The sequence below is a fragment of the Bos javanicus genome, chromosome 4, assembly GCF_032452875.1.
Source record: "Bos javanicus breed banteng chromosome 4, ARS-OSU_banteng_1.0, whole genome shotgun sequence".
Taxonomy (NCBI): domain Eukaryota; kingdom Metazoa; phylum Chordata; class Mammalia; order Artiodactyla; family Bovidae; genus Bos; species Bos javanicus.
The window spans coordinates 88,382,339-88,402,971 of NC_083871.1; the positions used below are offsets into that span (position 1 = coordinate 88,382,339).

A 20,633-nucleotide genomic window follows, 5' to 3' on the forward strand; every position below is an offset into this window, starting at 1 on the left:
CTCTGGCCACCTCATGTGAAGAGTTGACTCATTGGAAGACCCTGATGCTGGGAAGGATTAGGGGCAGGAGGAGAAGGGGACGACAGAGGATGAGATGGCTGGATGGCATCACCGACTCGATGGACATGAGTTTGAGTAAACTCCAGGAGTTGGTGATGGACAGGGAGGCCTGGTGTGCTGTGATTCATGGGGTCGCAAAGAGTCAGACACGACTGAGTGACTGAACTGAACTGAACTGAAAGGAAACAAAGCAGCAGATAAAGCACAAGCAGGAAATCCTGCACAAGGGTCAGTCTTAAACAAGGCAGGTAAGTGTCACCCTCTTCCCAGTCCACTGGCACTTCAGAGGCCTCCAGCTCCTTCTTGAGCCCTGGTTTCATGCTGTCTTCTTACAGTTAACAATCAGATACATAAGGAACACAGTGCCCAGTGATGAAGTTGGTTTCAACAAAAGCAACGTGCCAAAAGGAATTATGTTTAGTTCAAAATATGACTCAGCAGAAGTGTGAATATTATGGCTTCCATACAGTAGGATTCATCGTTTCTAGAATGAAGATATTTAAGCATTTGAAACGATAGCATCTACATTGTGTATTTTCTTATAGTACCTGAAATATAAAAGTACAAAAGGATTATTTCTGTTCCTTATTTTTCCTCCCTACCTTCCTCCACAAGCACTTATTGATACTCTGTGATGAGCACTGAGCAAGGATATGAGGATATGGAGATAAAGATAGCTCTTGCCTTAAGAAGCTCAGATCCAGGAGGATTCAGACATAATCCTGACGATAAAACTGACCACTATGCACTAAGACAGAAGTGAAACCAAGTCTTATGAAGGTATATGCATGCAAGTGTGCTAAGTCGCTTCAGTCATACCTGACTCTTTGCAACTCTATGGTTGTAGCCTGCCAGGCTCCTCTGTCCATGGGATTCTCCAGGCAAGAATACTGGAGTGGGTTGTCATTTCCTTCTCCAGGGCATCTTCCCAACCCCCAGGACAGAACATGTGTCTCTTATGTCTGCTGCATTGGCAGATGGATTTGTCACCACTAGCGCCACTGGGGAAGCCCATGAAGGTATACAGTACAGGCTAAAGGAGGAGGGTCAGTAGTCCTTTTTGGAAGAAGGGGTATCTGAGCTTGTTTTGAAGGGTGAGTAGCTGGTTACTGAGGAAGGAAGGAAAGGATGCTACATGCAGAGCCCATAGAAGAAGCAAAAGCACTGAGAGCACGCAGTTTTTTCGTGAATGTGCAACTGAGTGTAACTGGAACAGTCTGGCTGTGGTGCGTGAGCAGGGATGATGGGATGGGTCAAGTGTGCCAAGAATGGATTATAAAAGTCCTTGTTCCCGGAGGGCAGGGGAGAGCTGTGTGGGATGAGGTCCCTATGGCGGCAATATGGAGGATCGGGGAGGGAATTAAGAAGTGAACCTGGATGTTGAAAGCCTCATTTGGGGACATAAAGGAATCCAGATGGGAAGGAAACCCAGATCCAATTAAATCAGTGTCCAGCTCTCACAGCCAAGGTGAGACCTTCTCATGACAGCCTCCTAGGGAGAGAGAGGGAAGCAGGAAAGCCGAGGTGCTCCATAACATCTCAGAAGCTTCCCACCCTCTAGAGTTCCAGAGGAGCACAAGGCATTCCACTAAGACTCACATTAGCTGCGGTTCAAGTCTCTGCCTATATGGCCTATTTGAAGACATGCAAGGTCCTCAATGTGTCATGGCAGAGCCACCTCCCTGTAGGCAGTGGTATGCAGTTTGTAAGGAAGAAGTAAAGAATTGAGGCAGTGATTAAACTAATAGAACAGAGAGGATGGTGGCTAAGTAGGACATCAAGAATAATGCCCAGGTTTCTGCCTGAAGCAACTTAAGTGCATGATGAAACATTCATGGAGATAAACTATGTGAGTGCTACAGAATAGGAGCCTCAGTTTGGAGGTGAGGGGACAAGGAATGGTAAGACGAGATGAAGTAGGGGTTGACATGTCAGCTTGAGTTGTACTGTGGGACATCCAAGGAGCAAGAGAGTAGGCAATTTAGTACATGATTTGCAAGCTCCTAAAAAGGATGCTTACTCCTTGGAAGGAAAGTTATGACCAACTTAGATACATATTCAAAAGCAGAGACATTACTTTGCCAACAAAGGTCCATCTAGTCAAGGCTATGGTTTTTCCAGTGGTCATGTGTGGATGTTAGAGTTGGACTATGAAGAAAGCTGAGCGCCGAAGAATTGATGCTTTTGAACTGTGGTGTTGGAGAAGACTCTTGAGAGTCCCTTGGACTGCAAGGAGATCCAACCAGTCCATCCTAAAAGAGATCAGTCCTGGGTGTTCACTAGAAGAACTGATGCTAAAGCTGAAACTCCAATACTTTGGCTACCTCATGTGAAGAGTTGACTCATTGGAAAAGACCCTGATGCTGGGAGGGATTGAGGGCAGGAGGAGAAGGGGACGACAGAGGATGAGATGGCTGGATGCATCACTGACTCGATGGACTTGAGTCTGAGTGAACTCCGGGAGTTGGTGATGGACAGGGAGGCCTGGTGTGCTGTGATTCATAGGGTCACAAAGAGTCGGACACGACTGAGCAACTGAACTGAACTTAACTGAAGAGAGTTCTGGCCTGAAACTGTAGGGAGCTCCGGGATGCAGGTAGGAGTTAAAGCCACAAGAAAAACTGAGATCAAACAGGAGAGCATACAAGATGAGTAGGAGGCATTTATAATATCAAAAATTATGGTTTTAAAAAATAAATGTTCTCAAATAACAAGAATCGCATAACTATTAGAATCATTACCAGCAAATATTTTAAAGAACTCCATCCCTTTTCTTCTTGTGGCTGGATAGGCTTTTAATTGTTTGGAGAGATCAAGTTTATAAAAGGAAGTTGGTCACTATGGAAACAGGCTATCCAATATCAAACAGGCAGTTTTACCACAAAAGGGTAATTACTTTAGTTTTTCCTTTAATTGTATGTTTTCATGGTTTTCAATAATCACATATCCTTTTGGTTAGAAACTTTCAGTCAGTTAATGACCTGATAAGCAAAAGCAGAGACACTAATCCATAGCTCTTTGCCCAGGTTGCTTACTATGGGCACCGCGGATCCATACAGTCCCAGATGACTGCTATGGTCTAGATATCAGTGGGGTGTGCAATTCACCTAATTTCTGTAGGCAGCCTAAGTCTAAATGAACAGAGTCACACAGATGGTGTCTCCATGTTCTCCTTCACGGCCAAAGCTCTTTTGTTAAGAACATGTTAATTTCATGTTACTTATCAATCATTATTCTAGGCTGCAGTGAAAATCTAAAGCTGTATAAGAAAAGAAGAAAAATTATACAAAATTTCAATAATTTCAAAACTATACAAAATTTCAAAAATTATGTCACCAAAAATACTAAACAAAACTCATGAGAATTCTTACAATGTAATTGTCTTCTTTAGTTCATTTGTCTATATTTTTAAACTCAGGACACATTCATATTTAAATAATGTTACTTCACTAACCTTATCCAAAAAACTTTGTATCTCTGCTTCCTGGTTCTCTGTGTAAGTGATATATCTATGTCTCCCAATGGAAGCAATTATCTGCGTCTCTTTTTCCAGAAGTTCACACAAAGCAGCTTTCCTTTCAGCTCCAGTGAAAAACTGGTTAATGCGTGTGAGTTCTTCTTGCCGCCAGACTAGAGGAATAACATGAAAGACTCTGAGTTTTTAAACACCCACATCTTTACAGAGCATTTTTTACTATCACATCCTCACAAGCAGTATTTTATTTTTATATCAATTTAAATAAAATTATACATGAATAGCATCACTCATACTGTACACTTGATACATAAAAAAACAGGATGAAATGGAAGCTGAGACACAGAAATAAAAACAGAGTCAAGCAAACACAAGTCATAAGACATCAGTACAGATGATGTCAAATTATGCCTCCAGGTAAGCATACACACACCCCCAGTACTGGGAAAAATACGGCCTGGATTTAAAGCAGCCATGAACGTGTCCTGCTCAGCTTCCCTCTAAGAGAGTGACTGTAGCTAAGAGGCCAGGTGGCTGACAGTACCAGCTACAGCATTTCAGATCTGCAACCATGTTGGAGCAGAGACCACACTCTTCTCACCAAGCTGTCAGTCAAAAAAGGAAGAAGCACGGGAGAAGGGCCTGGCCATGGCTGCCCAAGAGTGGCATCTTCCGCGGCCAGTTATTATATCAGAGCTGACCACCTGGCTGGCTCAGATTGCCTCAGAGTTCTGTCTGTCTGAGGATCTCCATCCTGCATCCTTTTTCGTCCCCTCTCTCAACTTTCACAGGTGTCAACTCCTATCTCAATCTGAAGACTCTCTGTCTTTCCCTGCTCTCTCTTCCCTTTATCTTTACTTCAAATTCCATCCTGGTGTCTGCTTCTGCCAGTACCCAAATTGACAGTTTCATGTAGAATTGTTGACTTCAATTGTTTTCTTCATTACTAGCACTTTTAGTACCATTTTCCATCTCTTTACAAAATCCTAATTGTATCAGCAAATGTTATAAAATAATTACATTTACACTTAACTCAAACCAATGAATTAAGTTAAAATAATATTTACGACATTTTAAAGTGCGGGTTTGAGGACTTCTCTGGTGGCTCACTCAGTAAAAAGCAAACCTGCAAAGCAGGGTTTGATTCCTGGGTTAGAACGATCCCTGGAGAAGGAAATGGCAACACACCGCAGTGTTCTTGCCTGGGAAATCCCATGGACAGATGCCTTGGTGGGCCACAGTTCATGGGGACACAAGAGTTGGACACGACTTAGTGTTGGACACCACCAAGTGTTGTTGTTGTTATCCAGTCCCTCATTTGTGTACAATTTTTTGCAACCACATGGATTGCAGCATGCCAGGATTCCCTGTCCTTCACCATCTTCCAGAGTTTGCTCAAACTCATGTTCATGGAGTTGGTGGTAATACCATCCAGTCATCTCATCCTCTGTCGTCCCCTTCTCCTTCCACCTGCAATCTTTCCCAGCATCAGGATCTTTTCAAATGAGTCAGCTCTTCACATCAGGTGACTGAAGTATTGGAGCTTCAGCTTCAGCATGTCCTTCCAATGAATATTCAGAGTTGATTTCCCTTAGGATTGACTGGTTTGATCTCCTTGCAGTCCAAGGGACTCCAAGAGTATTCTCCAATACCACAGTTCAAAGGCATCAATTCTTCAGCATTCTGCTTCTTTATGGTCCACCTCTCATATCCATACATGACTAATGGAAAAACTATAGCTTTGACTATACTTGGTTGGCAAAATGATGTCTCTACATTTTAATACACTGTCTAGGTTTGTCATAGCTTTTCTTCCAAGGAGCAAGCGTCTTTTAATTTCATGGCTGCAGTCACCATCTGCAGTGATTTTGGAGCCCCCCAAAATAAAGTCTCTCACTGTTTCCATCGTTTCCCCATCTATTTGCCATGAAGTGATGGGACCAAATGCCATGATCTTAGTTTTCTGAATGTTGAGTTTTAAGCGAACTTCTTCACTCTCCTCTTTCATCTTCATCAAGAGGCTCTTTAGTTCCTTTTTGCTTTCTGCCAAAGGATGGTGTCATCTGCATATCTGAGGTTATTAATATTTCTCCCCACAATCTTAATTCCAGCTTGTGCTTCATCCAGCCCAGCATTTCACGTGATGTACTCTTCACAGAAGTTAAATTAGTAGGGTGACAATATACAGCCTTGACATACTCCGTTCCCAGTTTGGAACCAGTCTGTTGTTCCACGTCTGGTTCTAACTGTTGTTTCTTGACCTGCATACAGGTTTCTCAGGAGGCAGGTAAGGTGGTCTGGTATTCCCATCTCTTTAAGTATTTTCCACAGCTTGTTATGATCCACACATTTAAAATCTTTAGCTTAGGCAGTGAAGCAGAAGTAGATGTTTTTCTGGAATTCTCTTGCTTTCTTTATGATCCAGTGGACGTTGGCAATTTGATCTCTGGTTCCTCTGCCTTGTCTAAATCCAGCTTATACATCGGGAAGTTCTTGGTGCACATGCTGTTGAAGCCTAGCTTGAAGGATTTTGAGCATTACCTTGCTAGCATGTGAAAAGAGTGCAATTGTAAAGTAGTTTGAACATTGCTTGGCATTGCCCTTCTTTGGGATTGGAATGAAAACTGACCTTTTCTAGTCCTGTGGCCACTGCTCAGTTTTCCAAATTTGCTGGCATATTGAGTGTAGCACTTTAACAGCATCATCTTTTCAAATTTAAAATGACTCAACTAGAATTCCATAACCTCCACCAGCTTTGTGCATAATGATGGTTACTATCAATAAAAAATATGTCGCACACTACAAAGTGTTGATTATTATCAACAAAGAATGTATTGCACACTACAATATATAAAATAGATAATCAACAAGGACCTACTGCATAGCAGAGGTAATTGAACTCAGTACTCTATAATAACCTATAGGGGAAAAGAATCTGTAAAAGAATATATATATATATATATATGTGTGTGTGTGTGTGTGTGTGTGTGTATAAATCACTTTGCTGTATATCTGAAACTCACACAGCATTGCTTCCCTGATAGCTCAGTGGGTAAAGAATCCGCCTGCAATGCAGGAGACCCTGGTTCAATTCCTGGGTTGGGAAGGTCCCCTGGAGAAGGGAGAGGCTACCCACGCCAGTATTCTTGGGCCTCCCTTGTGGCTCAGCTGGTAAAGAATCTGCCTGCAATGTGAGAGACCTGGGTTTGATCCCTGAGTTGGGAAGATCCCCTGGAGAAGGGAAAGGCTACCCACTCAGACACGACTGAGTGACGTTTACACAACATTGTGAATCAATTATACTCCAATATAAAAAAAAATTTTTTAAAAGAATGTGTTACATGAAATACACTCTAAAAGCAAATCATAAAATGCCAAAGAATAGCATTTTTATAAACTTAATTTACCTAAAGATTATGCTATATTCTTAAAATTAACCTGAGAAAATGCAGAGTACTAGAGCCTACCCCAAACTTAAACAAATCAAAATTTCTGGCTCAGATATACTTATTTTAACAAGCACTACATTCATTTCTTATATATGCTAAATTTGGGGAAGAAAACTGTTTTATATCCAACATTGCAAAAAATGTCAAACTTACATTAAAGGAAAAGCAGTGTTGGAAAGAACCTTAGAAGTTACACAGTTCAACACTCGTCCCCATTTAAGATGGATTCTCCTCCTAGCAGTGCGGAGGAGACCTAGCTCACCCTGGTCCTAGTCCTAGCCTGTGACGCAAAACATAGTCAGTCTACTCTGCACGACATGGCACCAAAGATAACTGTCACAGTCCACTTAGATTTTCTCTTGTCCAGACAAAAACACTTCCCTTTATTAAACTGTATATAATTTGACATAATTTCATGTCCCATCCAGGTCTAGTTACTTTTTAATATATGACATGCCAAGTTTCTGACAAGATGAAGGTTTGTATACAGGCTGCTAGCTGCCCTCTCCTACGTTCTTCTAGAAATGATACAAGAAATATGAAATAGGGGGAGGAGAAGGAGAGACTGGAAGCAATACTACAAATCAGAGAGAGGTGTGATCCATGTGGTAGAAACTTTCAGGCAAGTCTTTAAGACATAGTTGCAGCTACCACTGGAAGACACTCAAGGAGGCACAAGTGTCGTCCCTCAAACAGCTGCTGTCTCATCTCAGAAAGTGAATGCTCTAGCAGAAGGTAGTAAACCTTAATTCAAGGACTCAGAACTAGAGAAAAGGGTGGGCTATAAATCCATCTGATAGTTTACCTCTTTTAAGAACATCTTTGACAAACTTTAAGAAGGAATAAAAAAAGAATGCTTACATTTCAAATCATTGCAGAAAATATTAACAATCATAAATGTTTGTGCAGAAAAAGACCAAAAAATTAGAAACAAAATGCATAAAGCAAGATAAGAGAAGCAAAATTAGGCATAATGATTACATTTAAAAATATGAAATGGCTCAATTTTTGCTGACAATAAAATGTTATATTTTTTTAAAAATCCAATGACATAATATTTTCCAAAGGTACACTTAAAGTGATGCCAAAGACTAAGCTTAAGCACAAAAGGATGATAAATATGAACAACAACAAAAAAAATAGATGCAGCTATATTAATATTTTGAAAATAGGAGGGAAAAGACTAAATATTCAAACCTTGAAGTAGAAGATAATTGTATGATGAAAGGTATGACTTTCATCAATTTTATGATGACTGTCATGAATATTTATACTGAAAATCACAGCCCATCAAGCCATATAAAGCAAAACTTCTAACAGTTATAAACACTACTGTGGTGAGTATATTTTATTTTATATAAACAGAATACAAATGAGTTACTCTATGAGAGTCAAACAAAGAGTTAAAAATCAAATTGCCACAGTATGATTAACAAGTTGAAATTAATATACATCAAGCTCTAAATATCAAAGATGAAAGTATATATTATTTTCAAAGCTCTATGAAGCATTTATACAAGTTTAAATAAATTCTATAAATTTAACTAAATTTAAAGAAAATCAACCTTGAATATTCATTGGAAGGACTGATGGCTGAAGCTCCAATACTTTGGCCACCTGATGTGAAGAGCCAGCTCACTGGAAAAGACCCTGATGCTGGAAAAGACTGATGTCAGGAGAAGAAGGGGCAACAGAGGATGAGATGGTTGGATGACATCATCAACACAATGGATATGAGTCTGAGCAAACTCCAGGAGATAGTGAAGTACAGGTAAGCTTGGTGTGCTGCAGTCCAAAGAGTCACAAAGAGTCAGACATGACTCTGAACAAGAAGAAATAAATTCTAGGAGTAGGAATGGAAGAAAACATAAACCCCCCCCAAATCAGAAATGAAAAAGACTGCATTTTTTTGGACACAGTGCAATTCAACTACAATTAATAACAAAGTTTCAAAAAGAAATATATTCCTATCTGCTTAGAAATGTAATAAATTCTATCAAAAATAATACTTAATCAAAAAAGGTATGATTATCAACCATTTTGGAAATAAAGGGGCTTCTCTGGTGGCTTAGATGGTAAAGAATCTGCCTACAAAACAGGAGACCCAGGTTGGATCCTTGGGTCAGGAATATTCCCTGGAGAAGGGATGGCTACCCTTTTCAGTATTCTTGCCTGGAGAATTCTAAGGCGATAATTAAAAAAAAAAAAAAAAACACTACATATCACAATGCATGGGATGAAACAAAAATTGCAGTAAGGCCAGTTTGGGGGGATTTTATATAATTAAGCCTCAAATTTAAATCGGGCTTCCCCAGTGGTTCAGATGATAAAGAATCCACCTGCAATGTGGAAGATCCCCTGGAGGAGGGCATGGCAACCCACTCCAGCATACTTGCCTGGAGAATCCCATGGATAGAAGTACCTGGTGGGCTACAGTCCATGGGGTTTCAAAGAGTTGGACATGACTGAGCAACTAAGCACAACACAGAACAAATTTAAATCAGGCACCTGAACATTGTGTATTAGGATAGGGAGGATGGTGAGAGACTCAATTCCTAGCCAGGCTGATAAGAAGTCTGGGGGTCCCCAAGGAGAGAGGGGTCTGGGGTTCTCAAGGAGAAGATAGGGGTCTGGAATTCACAAGCAGGAGGAAAGGACAAACTTTTTTTTTAATCTCTACATTCCTTAGTCTTAGTCACATAAAACTTTTTTCTTTAAACTCTGAACTGATGATTACACAACAAACAACTCAGTTTAAACTCTGTACTAAGGATTATATGTTAGGTCCATGTTAGGCCCATGAATATTAGGTCCATGAATCAAGGCAAATTGGAAGTGGTCAAACAGGAGATGGCAAGAGTGAACGCTGACATTCTATGAATCCGCAAACTAAAATGGACTGGAATGGTTGAATTTAACTCAGATGACCATTATATCTACTACTGTGACCAGGAATCCCTTAGAAGAAATGGAGTAGCCATCATGGTCAACAAAAGAGTCCAAAATGCAGTACTTGGATGCGATCTCAAAAACAACAGAATGATCTCTGTTCGTTTCCAAGGTACACTATTCAATATCACGGTAATCCAAGCCTATGGGCCTCCCTGGTGGCTCAGCTGGTAAAGATTCCGCCTGCAATGTGGGAGACCTGGGTTCGATCCCTGGGTTGGGAAGATCCCATGGAGAAGGGAAAGGCTACCCACCCCAGTGGCTCAGAGGTTAAAGCGTCTGGCTGTGATGCGGGAGACGTGGGTTTGATCCCTGGGTCGGGAAGATCCCCTGGAGAAGGAAATGGCAACCCACTCCAGTATTCTTGCCTGGAGAATCCCATAGACGGACAAGCCTGGTAGGCTACAGTCCACGGGTCGCAGAGTCAGACAAAGCTACTTCACTTTTAGTTTCCAAGTCTATGCCCCAACAAGTAACACTGAAGAAGCTGAAGTTGAATGGTTCTATGAAGACCTATAAGACCTTTTAGAACTAATGCCCAAAAAGATGTCCTTTTTATTATAGGGGACTGGAATGCAAAAGTAGGAAGTCAAGAAACACCTGGAGTAACAGGCAGATTTGGCCTTGGAGTACAGAATGAAGCAGGGCAAAGGCTAACAGAGTTTTGCCAAGAGAATGCACTGGTCATAGCAAACACTCTCTTCCAACAACACAAGAGAAGACTCTACACATGGACATCACCAGATGGTTAACACAGATATCAGATTGATTATATTCTTTGCAGCCAAAGATGGAGAAGCACTATACAGTCTGCAAAAACAAGACCAGGAGCTGACTGTGACTCAGATCATGAACTTCTTATTGCCAAATTCAGACTTAAAATGAACAAAGTAGGTTCAGATATGACTAAATCAAATCCCTTATGATTATACAGTGGAAGTGAGAAATAGATTTAAGGGACTAGATCTGATAGATAGAGTGCCTGATGAACTACAGACGGAGGTTCGTGACATTGTACAGGAGACAGGGATCAAGACCATCCCCATGGAAAAGAAATGCAAAAAAGAAAAATGGCTGTCTGAGGAGGGCTTACAAATAGCTGTGAAAAGAAGAGAAGCGAAAAGCAAAGGAGAAAAGGAAAGATATAAGCATCTGAATGCAGAGTTCCAAAGAACTGCAAGGAGAGATAAGAAAGCCTTCCTCAGCAATCAATGCAAAGAAATAGAGGAAAACAACAGAATGGGAAAGACTAGCGATCTCTTCAAGAAAATTAGAGATTCCAAGGGAACATTTCATGCAAAGATAGGCTCAATAAAGGACAGAAATGATATGGACCTAACAGAAGCAGAATATATTAAGAAGAGGTGGCAAGAATACACAAAATTGTACAAAAAAATCTTCATGACCAAGATAATTATGATGCTGTGATCACTCACCTAGAGCCAGACATCCTGGAATGTGAAGTCAAGTGGGCCTTAGAAAGCATCAATATGAACAAAGCTGGTGGAGGTGATGGAATTCCAGTTGAGCTATTTCAAAACCTGAAAGATGATGCTGTGAAAGTGCTGCAGTCAATATGCCAGCAAATTTGGAAAACTCAGCAGTGGCCACAGCACTGGAAAAGGTCAGTTTTCATTCCAATCCCAAAGAAAGGCAATGTCATAGAATGCTCAAACTACCGCACAATTGCACTCATCTCACACGCTAGTAAAGTAATGCTCAAAATTCTTAAGCAGGCTTCAGGAATACATGAACTGTGAACTTCCAGATGTTCAAGCCGGTTTTAGAAAAGGCAGAGGAACCAGAGATCAAATTGCCACCATCCACCGGATCATCAAAAAAGCAAGAGAGTTCCAGAAAAATATCTATTTCTGCTTTATTGACTATGCTAAAGCCTTTGACCATGTGTATAACAACAAACTGTGGAAAATTCTTCAAGAGATGGGACTACCAGACCACCTGACCTGCCTTTGAGAAACCTATATGCAGGTCAGGAAGCAACACTTAGAACTGGACATGGAACAACAGACTTGTTCCAAATAGGAAAAGGAGTATGTCAAGGCTGTATATTGTCACCCTGCTAATTTAACCGATATGCAGAGTACATCATGAGAAACGCTGGGCTGGAAGAAGCACAAGCTGGAATCAAGATTGCTGGGAGACATATCAATAAGCTCAGATATGCAGATGACACCACCCTTATGGCAGAAAGTGAAGAAGAACTAAAAAGCCTCTTGATGAAAGTGAAAGAGGAGAGTGAAAAAGTTGGCATAAAGCTCAACATTAGGAAAACTAAGATCATGGCATCTGGTTCCATCACTTCATGGGAAATAGATGGGGAAACAGTGTCAGACTTTATTTTTGGGGCTCCAAAATCACTGCATATGGTGATTGCAGCCATGAAATTAAAAGACACTTACTCCTTGGAAGGAAAGTTATGACCAACCTAGATAGCATATTAAAAAGCAGAGACATTACTTTGCCAACAAAGGTCCATCTAGTCAAGGCTATGGTTTTTCCAGTAGTCATGTATGGATGTGAGAGTTGGACTGTGAAGAAAGCTGAGTGCTGAAGAATTGATGATTTTGAACTGTGGTGTTGGAGAAGACTCTTGAGAGACCCTTGGACTGCAAGGATATCCAACCAGTCCATTCTAAAGGAGATCAGTCCTGGGTGTTCTTTGGAAGGACTGATGCTGAAGCTGAAACTCCAATACTTTGGCCACCTGAAGCGAAGAGTTGACTCATTGGAAAAGACTCTGATGCTGGGAGGGATTGGGGGCAGGAGGAGAAGGGGACAACAGCGGATGAGATGGCTGGATGGTATTACCGACTCAATGGATATGAGTTTTGGTAAACTCCAGGAGTTGGTGATGGACAGGGAGGCCCGGCACGCTGTGATTCATGGGGTCGCAAAGAGTCAGACCTGACTAAGAGACTGTACTGAACTGAAGGATTATATACCAACAATGTATCCTGCTTGAGGACAGTTTCTTCTTCCTGAAAACCTTCTGGCTAATCCTGTTATCTTAAAATGTAAATTATGGGAGTGGTTCTAGTAAGATCTTTAGGACCTCCAGACATTCTTTTGATTTATTGTAATAACTAATTTTAAAAGTATATAATCTCCCTGCTAACATGCAATTCTTTTCATTTACATAGAGATGATTTATTACTTTATTGTCAGAATGATGAAGCTTCAGAATCTCATGAACTGCACTCTGGCCATAGAGTCAAACTTATTTTTCCTCTGAACTTCAAAAACCTAGTTCCCTGATCTGGTATTATACTTGCCAAAATGCTATCATTTCCTTGCCAATTCAAAATACTCAACAGTAATTTTTGAACAATTATTATCTGAAAGGAACCATATAAGGTTTGATGGTACATACAAAAGTGAGAAAGGCATAATGCCTTCTCAAAAGAAGTGAACATTTCTCTTTGCCTGTCCCTCGTTGGACAGACCATAAAATCCTTCCACTGGAACAGAATTTTTGTTTTTCATTTCAGTTACCTTTACCCAAAAGCCTATCATTTTTCATCCTTAGGTTTAAAGACTTCCTTTGGGTAAATATCCTTTGACATAAGGTTACTTCCTCTTACATTCTATTACATATAATTCAATCAAGTAAAATGTACTCTCAGTTGTTACATTACAAGCATGATTATTACTCACTTGTTACATTGCAGGGTTATTTCAGAATACATTACATTTATATATAACTTACATAATTAGAATTTACACTTTCCTTTCATTAAAATTTTAGGTTTACTTTTAACACTAGTCTCTGCATCGAAAGGTTAAGTATCTGAAGCCATAAGTGTTGTTTGTGGCCTTCTTCTGTTATAACCACTAACTTTCATGATATCCAATTTACAGTTTTGTCAGATTATTTCTTCCTCCTCTCAAATTTCGATTTGAAATCATCCTGCTAAGGTCAAAGATTTGTCAGTCATGCTCTTTATAAGAATCCATTCTGTCCTTTACCAGGAATACATTATTCAGATACTGTACAGCTTGGTCTATTTGTGAATTTAAAAGCTAAATTGTATTCAGCAAAAGGGTTGTAAATTTAAGAACTAAATTATGTTATGAAAGTCCAGAAAATCCATGATTGATGAGTATACCATTTAAGAGTAGTTTTACTAACCAAAAAATTTTTTAAATTTGACAATATCTATATACTAAAAGGCAGTATATGAATAAAGATGAAAATTGCTTGCTTGTGGAAATAATAACTGAGAATATTTACCTCATGGGATTATATGGATGTTCCCGGAAAGCAAATAAAAACTGAATGATATTAGTAAGCATATTTTACTTCCTAGTTTTACATTAGAAATTTTTGGTACTGGTAATAAATTTAAGCCACTAGAATATTAAACTATTTTGCAAACCTCAAAAAGCAATATACTGGTCGGTTAGATTAACTAGGTGAATCTATACCTATATATAGTGTTTTCAAATACTTTTATATCCATATATATTCAGGTTTTACGTTTTGTTTAAATTATTAGTATGACTTTAAAAAAAGAAACAACCCAATGAGGCTAATTAGAACCATGAAAATAATGGACCTTATTTCCAATAAAATTCTCTATTAGATGAAGAACCTCCATGTAAAGGTTACAACATGGCATAAGGAAAATACTATCACTCAACTACCAATAAGGAACAGAAAAACACAGGAACCAGGAACAGCTATAAAAAGCTGATTTTATAACTGATTTGACAGTTTCTAGAACTATACACAGAAGACAATGAAAAGATGAGAGAGTCTTCCTACTCTCATAAAATATATCCTCCCTGGGAATGAAAAGAAAAGCAAACAACAACAAAAAAGCCTGGAATCCTGCATTAGTTTGCTAGGGCTGTCATAACAAAGCACCACAGTCTGGGTGGCTTAAACAACAGAAATTTATTTTCTCACAGTTCTGAGGGATAGGAGTTCAGGATCAAGGTGACAGCAGAATCAGTCTCTCCTGAGGGCCTCGCTCCCAGGCTCGTAAAGGGGCACCTCCCTCCAGTGGCTCCACACGGTCATCCCTCTGTGCAAGAGTGTCCTTATGGCCTCTTCTTAAAGTCATACTGGGTCCAGGTCCCATATGACCCCACATTTTCTTCATTAGTTCTTTAAAGAACCTATTTCCAAATATTGTCACATTCTGAGAACTGAAGTTAGCTTCAACATTTGAATTTGAGGGGAACACAATGCAGCCCATAACAGATGTCAGTAACCTCCAGTATTCTTAAAGAAAAAGATATTAAAGCAACTGGTTCACTTGAAAGAATACAATTATTTTCCTGGGCCTCAAGTTCAACTATAAAATGAAAGGGCAATAATAAAATATAAAGTCAATACACATTCTAAAATTTCTAATATAGAATAAACTTGCTATTTCCAAGCAAGAAACAGCAGAACATACAATATTGTCCCCATCACCAGCAATTTCTATGCATTTGCTTTTAAAATTCTCATGACAGACTGGAACCCTGAATGGAAAGAACCAAGAGAGAGTCATACTGAATCCCAGGGTCAGATCTGTCAATAGATGGAGCCCATGGAGTCGCCAGAGGCTAGAAGTCAAGGGACCTTTAGATCAAGAGGTAATAATTAAAAAAGAGAACACCATTAGCACAAGTTCAAGCAAAACAAAGGGTCACTTCAATTCAGTTCAGGCGCTCAGTTGTGTCCAAGTCTTTGCAACCCCATGGACTGCAACACACCAGAGGCCTCCCTGTCCATCACCAGCTCCCGGAGTTTACCCAAATTCATGTCCACTGAGTCGGTGATACCATCCAACCATATCATTCCTGTTGTCCCCTTTTCCTCCTGCCCTCAATCTTTCCCAGCATCACAGCCTTTTAAAATGAGTTAACATTTTGCAGCAGGTGACCAAGGTACTGGAGTTCCAGTTTCAACATCAGTCCTTCCAATGAACAATCAGGACTGATCTCCTTTAGGATGGACTGGTTGGATCCCTTGCAGTTCAAGGCACTCTCAAGAGTCTTCTCCAACACCACAGTTCAAAAGCATCAATTCTTTTGCACTCAGCTTTCTTTATAGGCCAACTCTCACATCCATACATGACTACTGGAAAAACCATAGCCTTGACTAGATGGACCTTTGTTGGCAAAGTAATGTCTCTGCTTCTTAATATGCCATCTAGGTTAGTCATAGCTTTCCTTCCAAGGAGTAAGTGTCTTTTAATTTCATGGCTGCACTCACCATCTGCAGTGATTTTGGTGTCCAAAAAGATAAAGTCATCCACTATTTCCACTGTGTCCCCATCTATTTGCCATGAAGTGATGGGGCCAGATGCCATGATCTTAGTTTTCTGAATGTTGAGCTTTATGCCAACTTTTTCACTCTCCTCTTTCACTTTAATCAAGAGGCTCTTTAGTTCTTCTTCACTTTCTGCCATAAGGTTGGTGTCATCTGTATATCTGAGATAACTGATATTTCTCCCAGCAATCTTGATTCCAACTTGTACTACATCCAGCCTGAAGTTTCTCGTGATATACTCTGTATAGAAGTTAAATAAGCAAGGTGACAACATACAGCTGCTCTCCCTATTTGGAACCAGTCTGTTTTTCCATGTCCAGTTCTAACTGTTGTTTCCTGACCTGTATACAGATTTCTCAAGAGGCAGGTCAGGTGGTCTGGTAGTCCCATCTCTTGAAGAATTTTCCACAGTTTGTTGTTATCCACATGGTCAAAGGCTTTAGCATAGTCAATAAAGCAGAAATAGATGTTTTTCTGGAACTCTCTTGCTATTTCCATGATCCGGTGGATGGTGGCAATTTGATCTCTGGTTCCTCTGCCTTTTCTAAAACCAGCTTGAACATCTGGAAGTTCACGGTTCACATATCGCTGAAGCCTGGCTTGGAGAATTTTGAGCATTACTTTACTAGCGTGTGAGATGAGTGCAGTTGTGCAGTAGTTTGAGCATTCTTTGGCATTGCCTTTCTCTGGGATTGGAATGAAAACTGACCTTTTCCAGTGCTGTGGCCACTGCTGAGTTTTCCAACTTTGCTGGCATATTGACTGCAGCACTTTCACAGCATCATCTTTCAGGTTTTGAAATGGCTCAACTGGAATTCCATCACCTCCACTAGCTTTGTTCATATTGATGCTTTCTAAGGCCCACTTGACTTCACATTCCAGGATGTCTGGCTCTAGGTGAGTGATTACACCATCGTGACTATCTTGGTCATGAAGATCTTTTTTGCACAGTTCTTCTGTGTATTCTTGCTACCTCTTCTTAATATCTTCTGCTTCTGTCGGTCCATACCATTTCTGTCCTTTATCGAGCCCATCTTTGCATGAAATGTTCCCTTGGTATCTCTAATTTCCTTGAAGAGATCTCTAGTCTTTCCCATTCTGTTGTTTTCCTCTATTTCTTTGCATTGATCGCTGAGGAAGGCTTTCTTATCTCTCCTTGCAGTTCTTTGGAACTCTGCATTCAGATGCTTATATCTTTCCTTTTCTCCTTTGCTTTTCATTTCTCTTCTTTTCACAGCTATTTGTAAGGCCTCCTCAGACAGCTGTTTTGCTTTTTTGCATTTCTTTTCATGGGGATGGTGTTGATCCCTGTCTCCTGTACAATGTCACGAACCTCCATCCGTAGTTCATCAGGCACTCTATCTATCAGATCTAGTCCCTTAAATCTATTTCTCCCTTCCACTGTATAACCATAAGGGATTTGTTTAGGTCATACCTGAATGGTCTAGTGGTTTTCCCCACTTTCTTCAATTTCAGTCTGAATTTGGCAATAAGGAGTTCATGATCTGAGCCACAGTCAGCTCCTGGTCTTGTTTTTGCTGACTGTATAGAGCTTCTCCATCTTTGCTTGCAAAGAATATCATCAATCTGATTTTGGTGTTGGCCATCTAGGGATGTCCATGTGTAGAGTTTTTTCTTGTGTCATTGGAAGAGCATGTTTGCTACGACCAGTGCATTCTCTTGGCAAAACTCTATTAGCCTTTTCCCTGCTTTGTTCCGTACTCCAAGGCCAAATCTGCCTGTTACTTCAGGTGTTTCTTGACTTCCTATTTTTGCATTCCAGTCCCCTATAATGAAAAGGACATCTTTTTTTGGGTGTTAGTTCTAAAAGGTCTTGTAGGTCTTCATAGAACCATTCAATTTCAGCTAATTGTTGGGGCATAGACTTCGATTACCCTGATACTGAATGGTTTGCCTTGGAAATGAACAGAGATCATCTGTCGTTTTTGAGATTGCATCCAAGTACTGCATTTTGGACTCTTTTGTTGACTATGATGGCTACCCCATTTCTTCTAAGGGATTCCTGCCCATAGTAGTAAATATAATGGTCATCTGAGTTAATTCAGCCATTCCAGTCCATTTTAGCTCGCGGGTTCTTAGAATGTCAACGTTCACTCTTGCCATCTTCTATTTGACCACTTCCAATTTGCCTTGATTCATGGACCTAACATTCCAGGTTTCTATGCAATATTGCTCTTTAAAGCTTCGGACCTTTCTTCTATCACCAAAGGGTAGAAGAGTCAATTCAACAAACATTGCCCAGACCTAATGAGCAAGGTCCTATCTGGTGCCCTAAAGTATGGACATGGACAGTTAAGAGAACAGTATGTACAGAGAATCACGGGGCAAGGAAAAGATCTCTGAGCACAAGCCATGCTGTTAATTTCCTCAGGATGATGTCTACAAGTCTGAGATGACAGTGTCAGTTCAGATAACAAAAGAAGTCACCCTCAACATACTGCTATATATATTTTTAAAAAAGACATAAAAATCAAATGTTGCCTGAAGATAGTCTTGTCTTTGATATAGCATATTATCTTACATAGTTAAAATCATTCTCCTAAATTGACTTATTTTGCTTTTATTACTGAGGAGCAGGTTATCTGGAGAAAAAGTTAAACTTTGTTATCAGTTTTACAAAACTATGCAATTGTTACTATGAACCACAAGAGGGCAACAGTTTCAAAGACCAGAGTAAAGAATATAGAATGAAAATTATTATTATAAATTACTTAGCTTGTGAACCAGAATTTTAATTCCCCCCAAAAAGCAGAACTTTAACAATATTATTCTTGAGGTTATTATTCAGAATTTTAGGCCTAGAAGAAAACTAAAAGATGTCTCTTTTTGTGTAAGAAATTCCATTTTCATTTTCTTCCATATAAATCATCTAAGTCATGTCCAACCCTTGTAACCCCATTGACTATAGCCCGCCAGGCTCCTCTATCCATGGAATTCTCCAGGCAAGAATACTGGAGTGGGTTGCCATTTTAGCCATATAAAATATCTCTGTTCTTCTTTAATTTAGAAAATTTATATAAAATTATTTACTGTATGACAGTAACTTACACATGCATATATCTTTGTATTTTTAAGTACCATCATAAATGTAATATTTTGTATTTTTTACTTATAAAGCCCTCTGAAGTAGATATGCCAGAAATTATTAAGTCCTTTTATAGATAAAGAAACTGAGGCTTAGGAGAAAGGAGTAACTTGTCCAAGTAAATACCATTAATAAGTAGAAAAGGTAGAATCTCATTAAGCATATTTTCCACTAGTTTACACAGCTGCCTGTTAGCCAAACAAGATAACAATGATACCTTTGGTCTATCCATATAAATTTAGAATATTATTTAAATAGAGCTCTGCTATAATCCAACTTTACTTCTCTACTTGTCAATAAGACCTTTACAGACAACCTGCAAGCAGTGCTCACTATTTAACTATTAACACTAAGAAACAAGCTTTGCTTTCATCTGAGAGAAGATGGAAATAGAAGTGACATTTAAAATGAAACAGTATTTGCAGAGGTCAGTGATTAGGAGAAAGGGAAAGCAGACACAGAAACCTCAGGAGCAAGTTTAACTGTTACCTCCAAATACTGTCACATTCCCAAAGCCATTCAATTCTGCACGTTATAAAAGAGACAGATGTATTAATACTATTGCTTTGTTAAACTTGGTGTTTAATTGTTTCATCTTCAGGAAATAGCACAGTACCAGAGAGCTACTTAAATAGACTCAACATCTGACACCTAAAATTGTATTCGATTAGAAAGGAAAGGATGACATGAGTAACAAAACACATAATGACATCCACAAACACACAGTATATAAAGAAACAAAGTGACAGTATGAAAATTTTCTTGAAGTTGGTATTATGAGCAATTACAGAGATGTCAGACTATTATTTCTTTAGATAAAAAGGTTGTGTTCAAATAAAAAAAAGAAAAAAACTTGTGGCTATTTTTAATTTTTTTAATTCTTATCTATTATCCCAAGAGCACAACTTTACTTTCCAGTATCTAAGGTAATAAATAACTCTTCTGGTTACTTCCACTTTAGAGGTACTCCTGGGAAAGCAGAAGCTAGAGACAGCTGAATTGCTACATCCATGGGTTCCCCCTCATTCATTCATTTAATCATTCTACCAATATTTGTTGAGGTAAGTACAAAAAAAGAGATCATCCAAAAAAAATAAATGAGTCATTTGCTTATGGAGCTGACAATCCAGTGGTAAAAATTAACATTAAAAAATGTATTGTTACTAATTGTGGTATTATAAAGTAAAATTGGGGGTGCAATGAGAACCATGATATGATAATTTGGATATCCAAGATGTATTGTCTGTCACAGAAGGCTTTATGTAGGTGACATTTAAGATGAGATTAGAAGCTGGGCACTGAGAAAAG

At 39.4% G+C, this 20,633-nt stretch overlaps 1 protein-coding gene across 2 annotated transcripts in view; it reads right to left on the reverse strand.

Annotated features, from left to right (window-relative positions):
* The window catches only part of IQUB (IQ motif and ubiquitin domain containing), a 78,920-nt gene that overhangs the window by 30,103 nt on the left and 28,184 nt on the right, over nucleotides 1-20,633 (reverse strand). For both annotated transcript variants that reach the window (XM_061414564.1, XM_061414565.1), the window contains one exon: nucleotides 3,515-3,690. In XM_061414564.1, coding sequence (XP_061270548.1) covers nucleotides 3,515-3,690 — 176 coding nt within the window. The remainder of the gene's footprint in view (nucleotides 1-3,514; nucleotides 3,691-20,633) is intronic.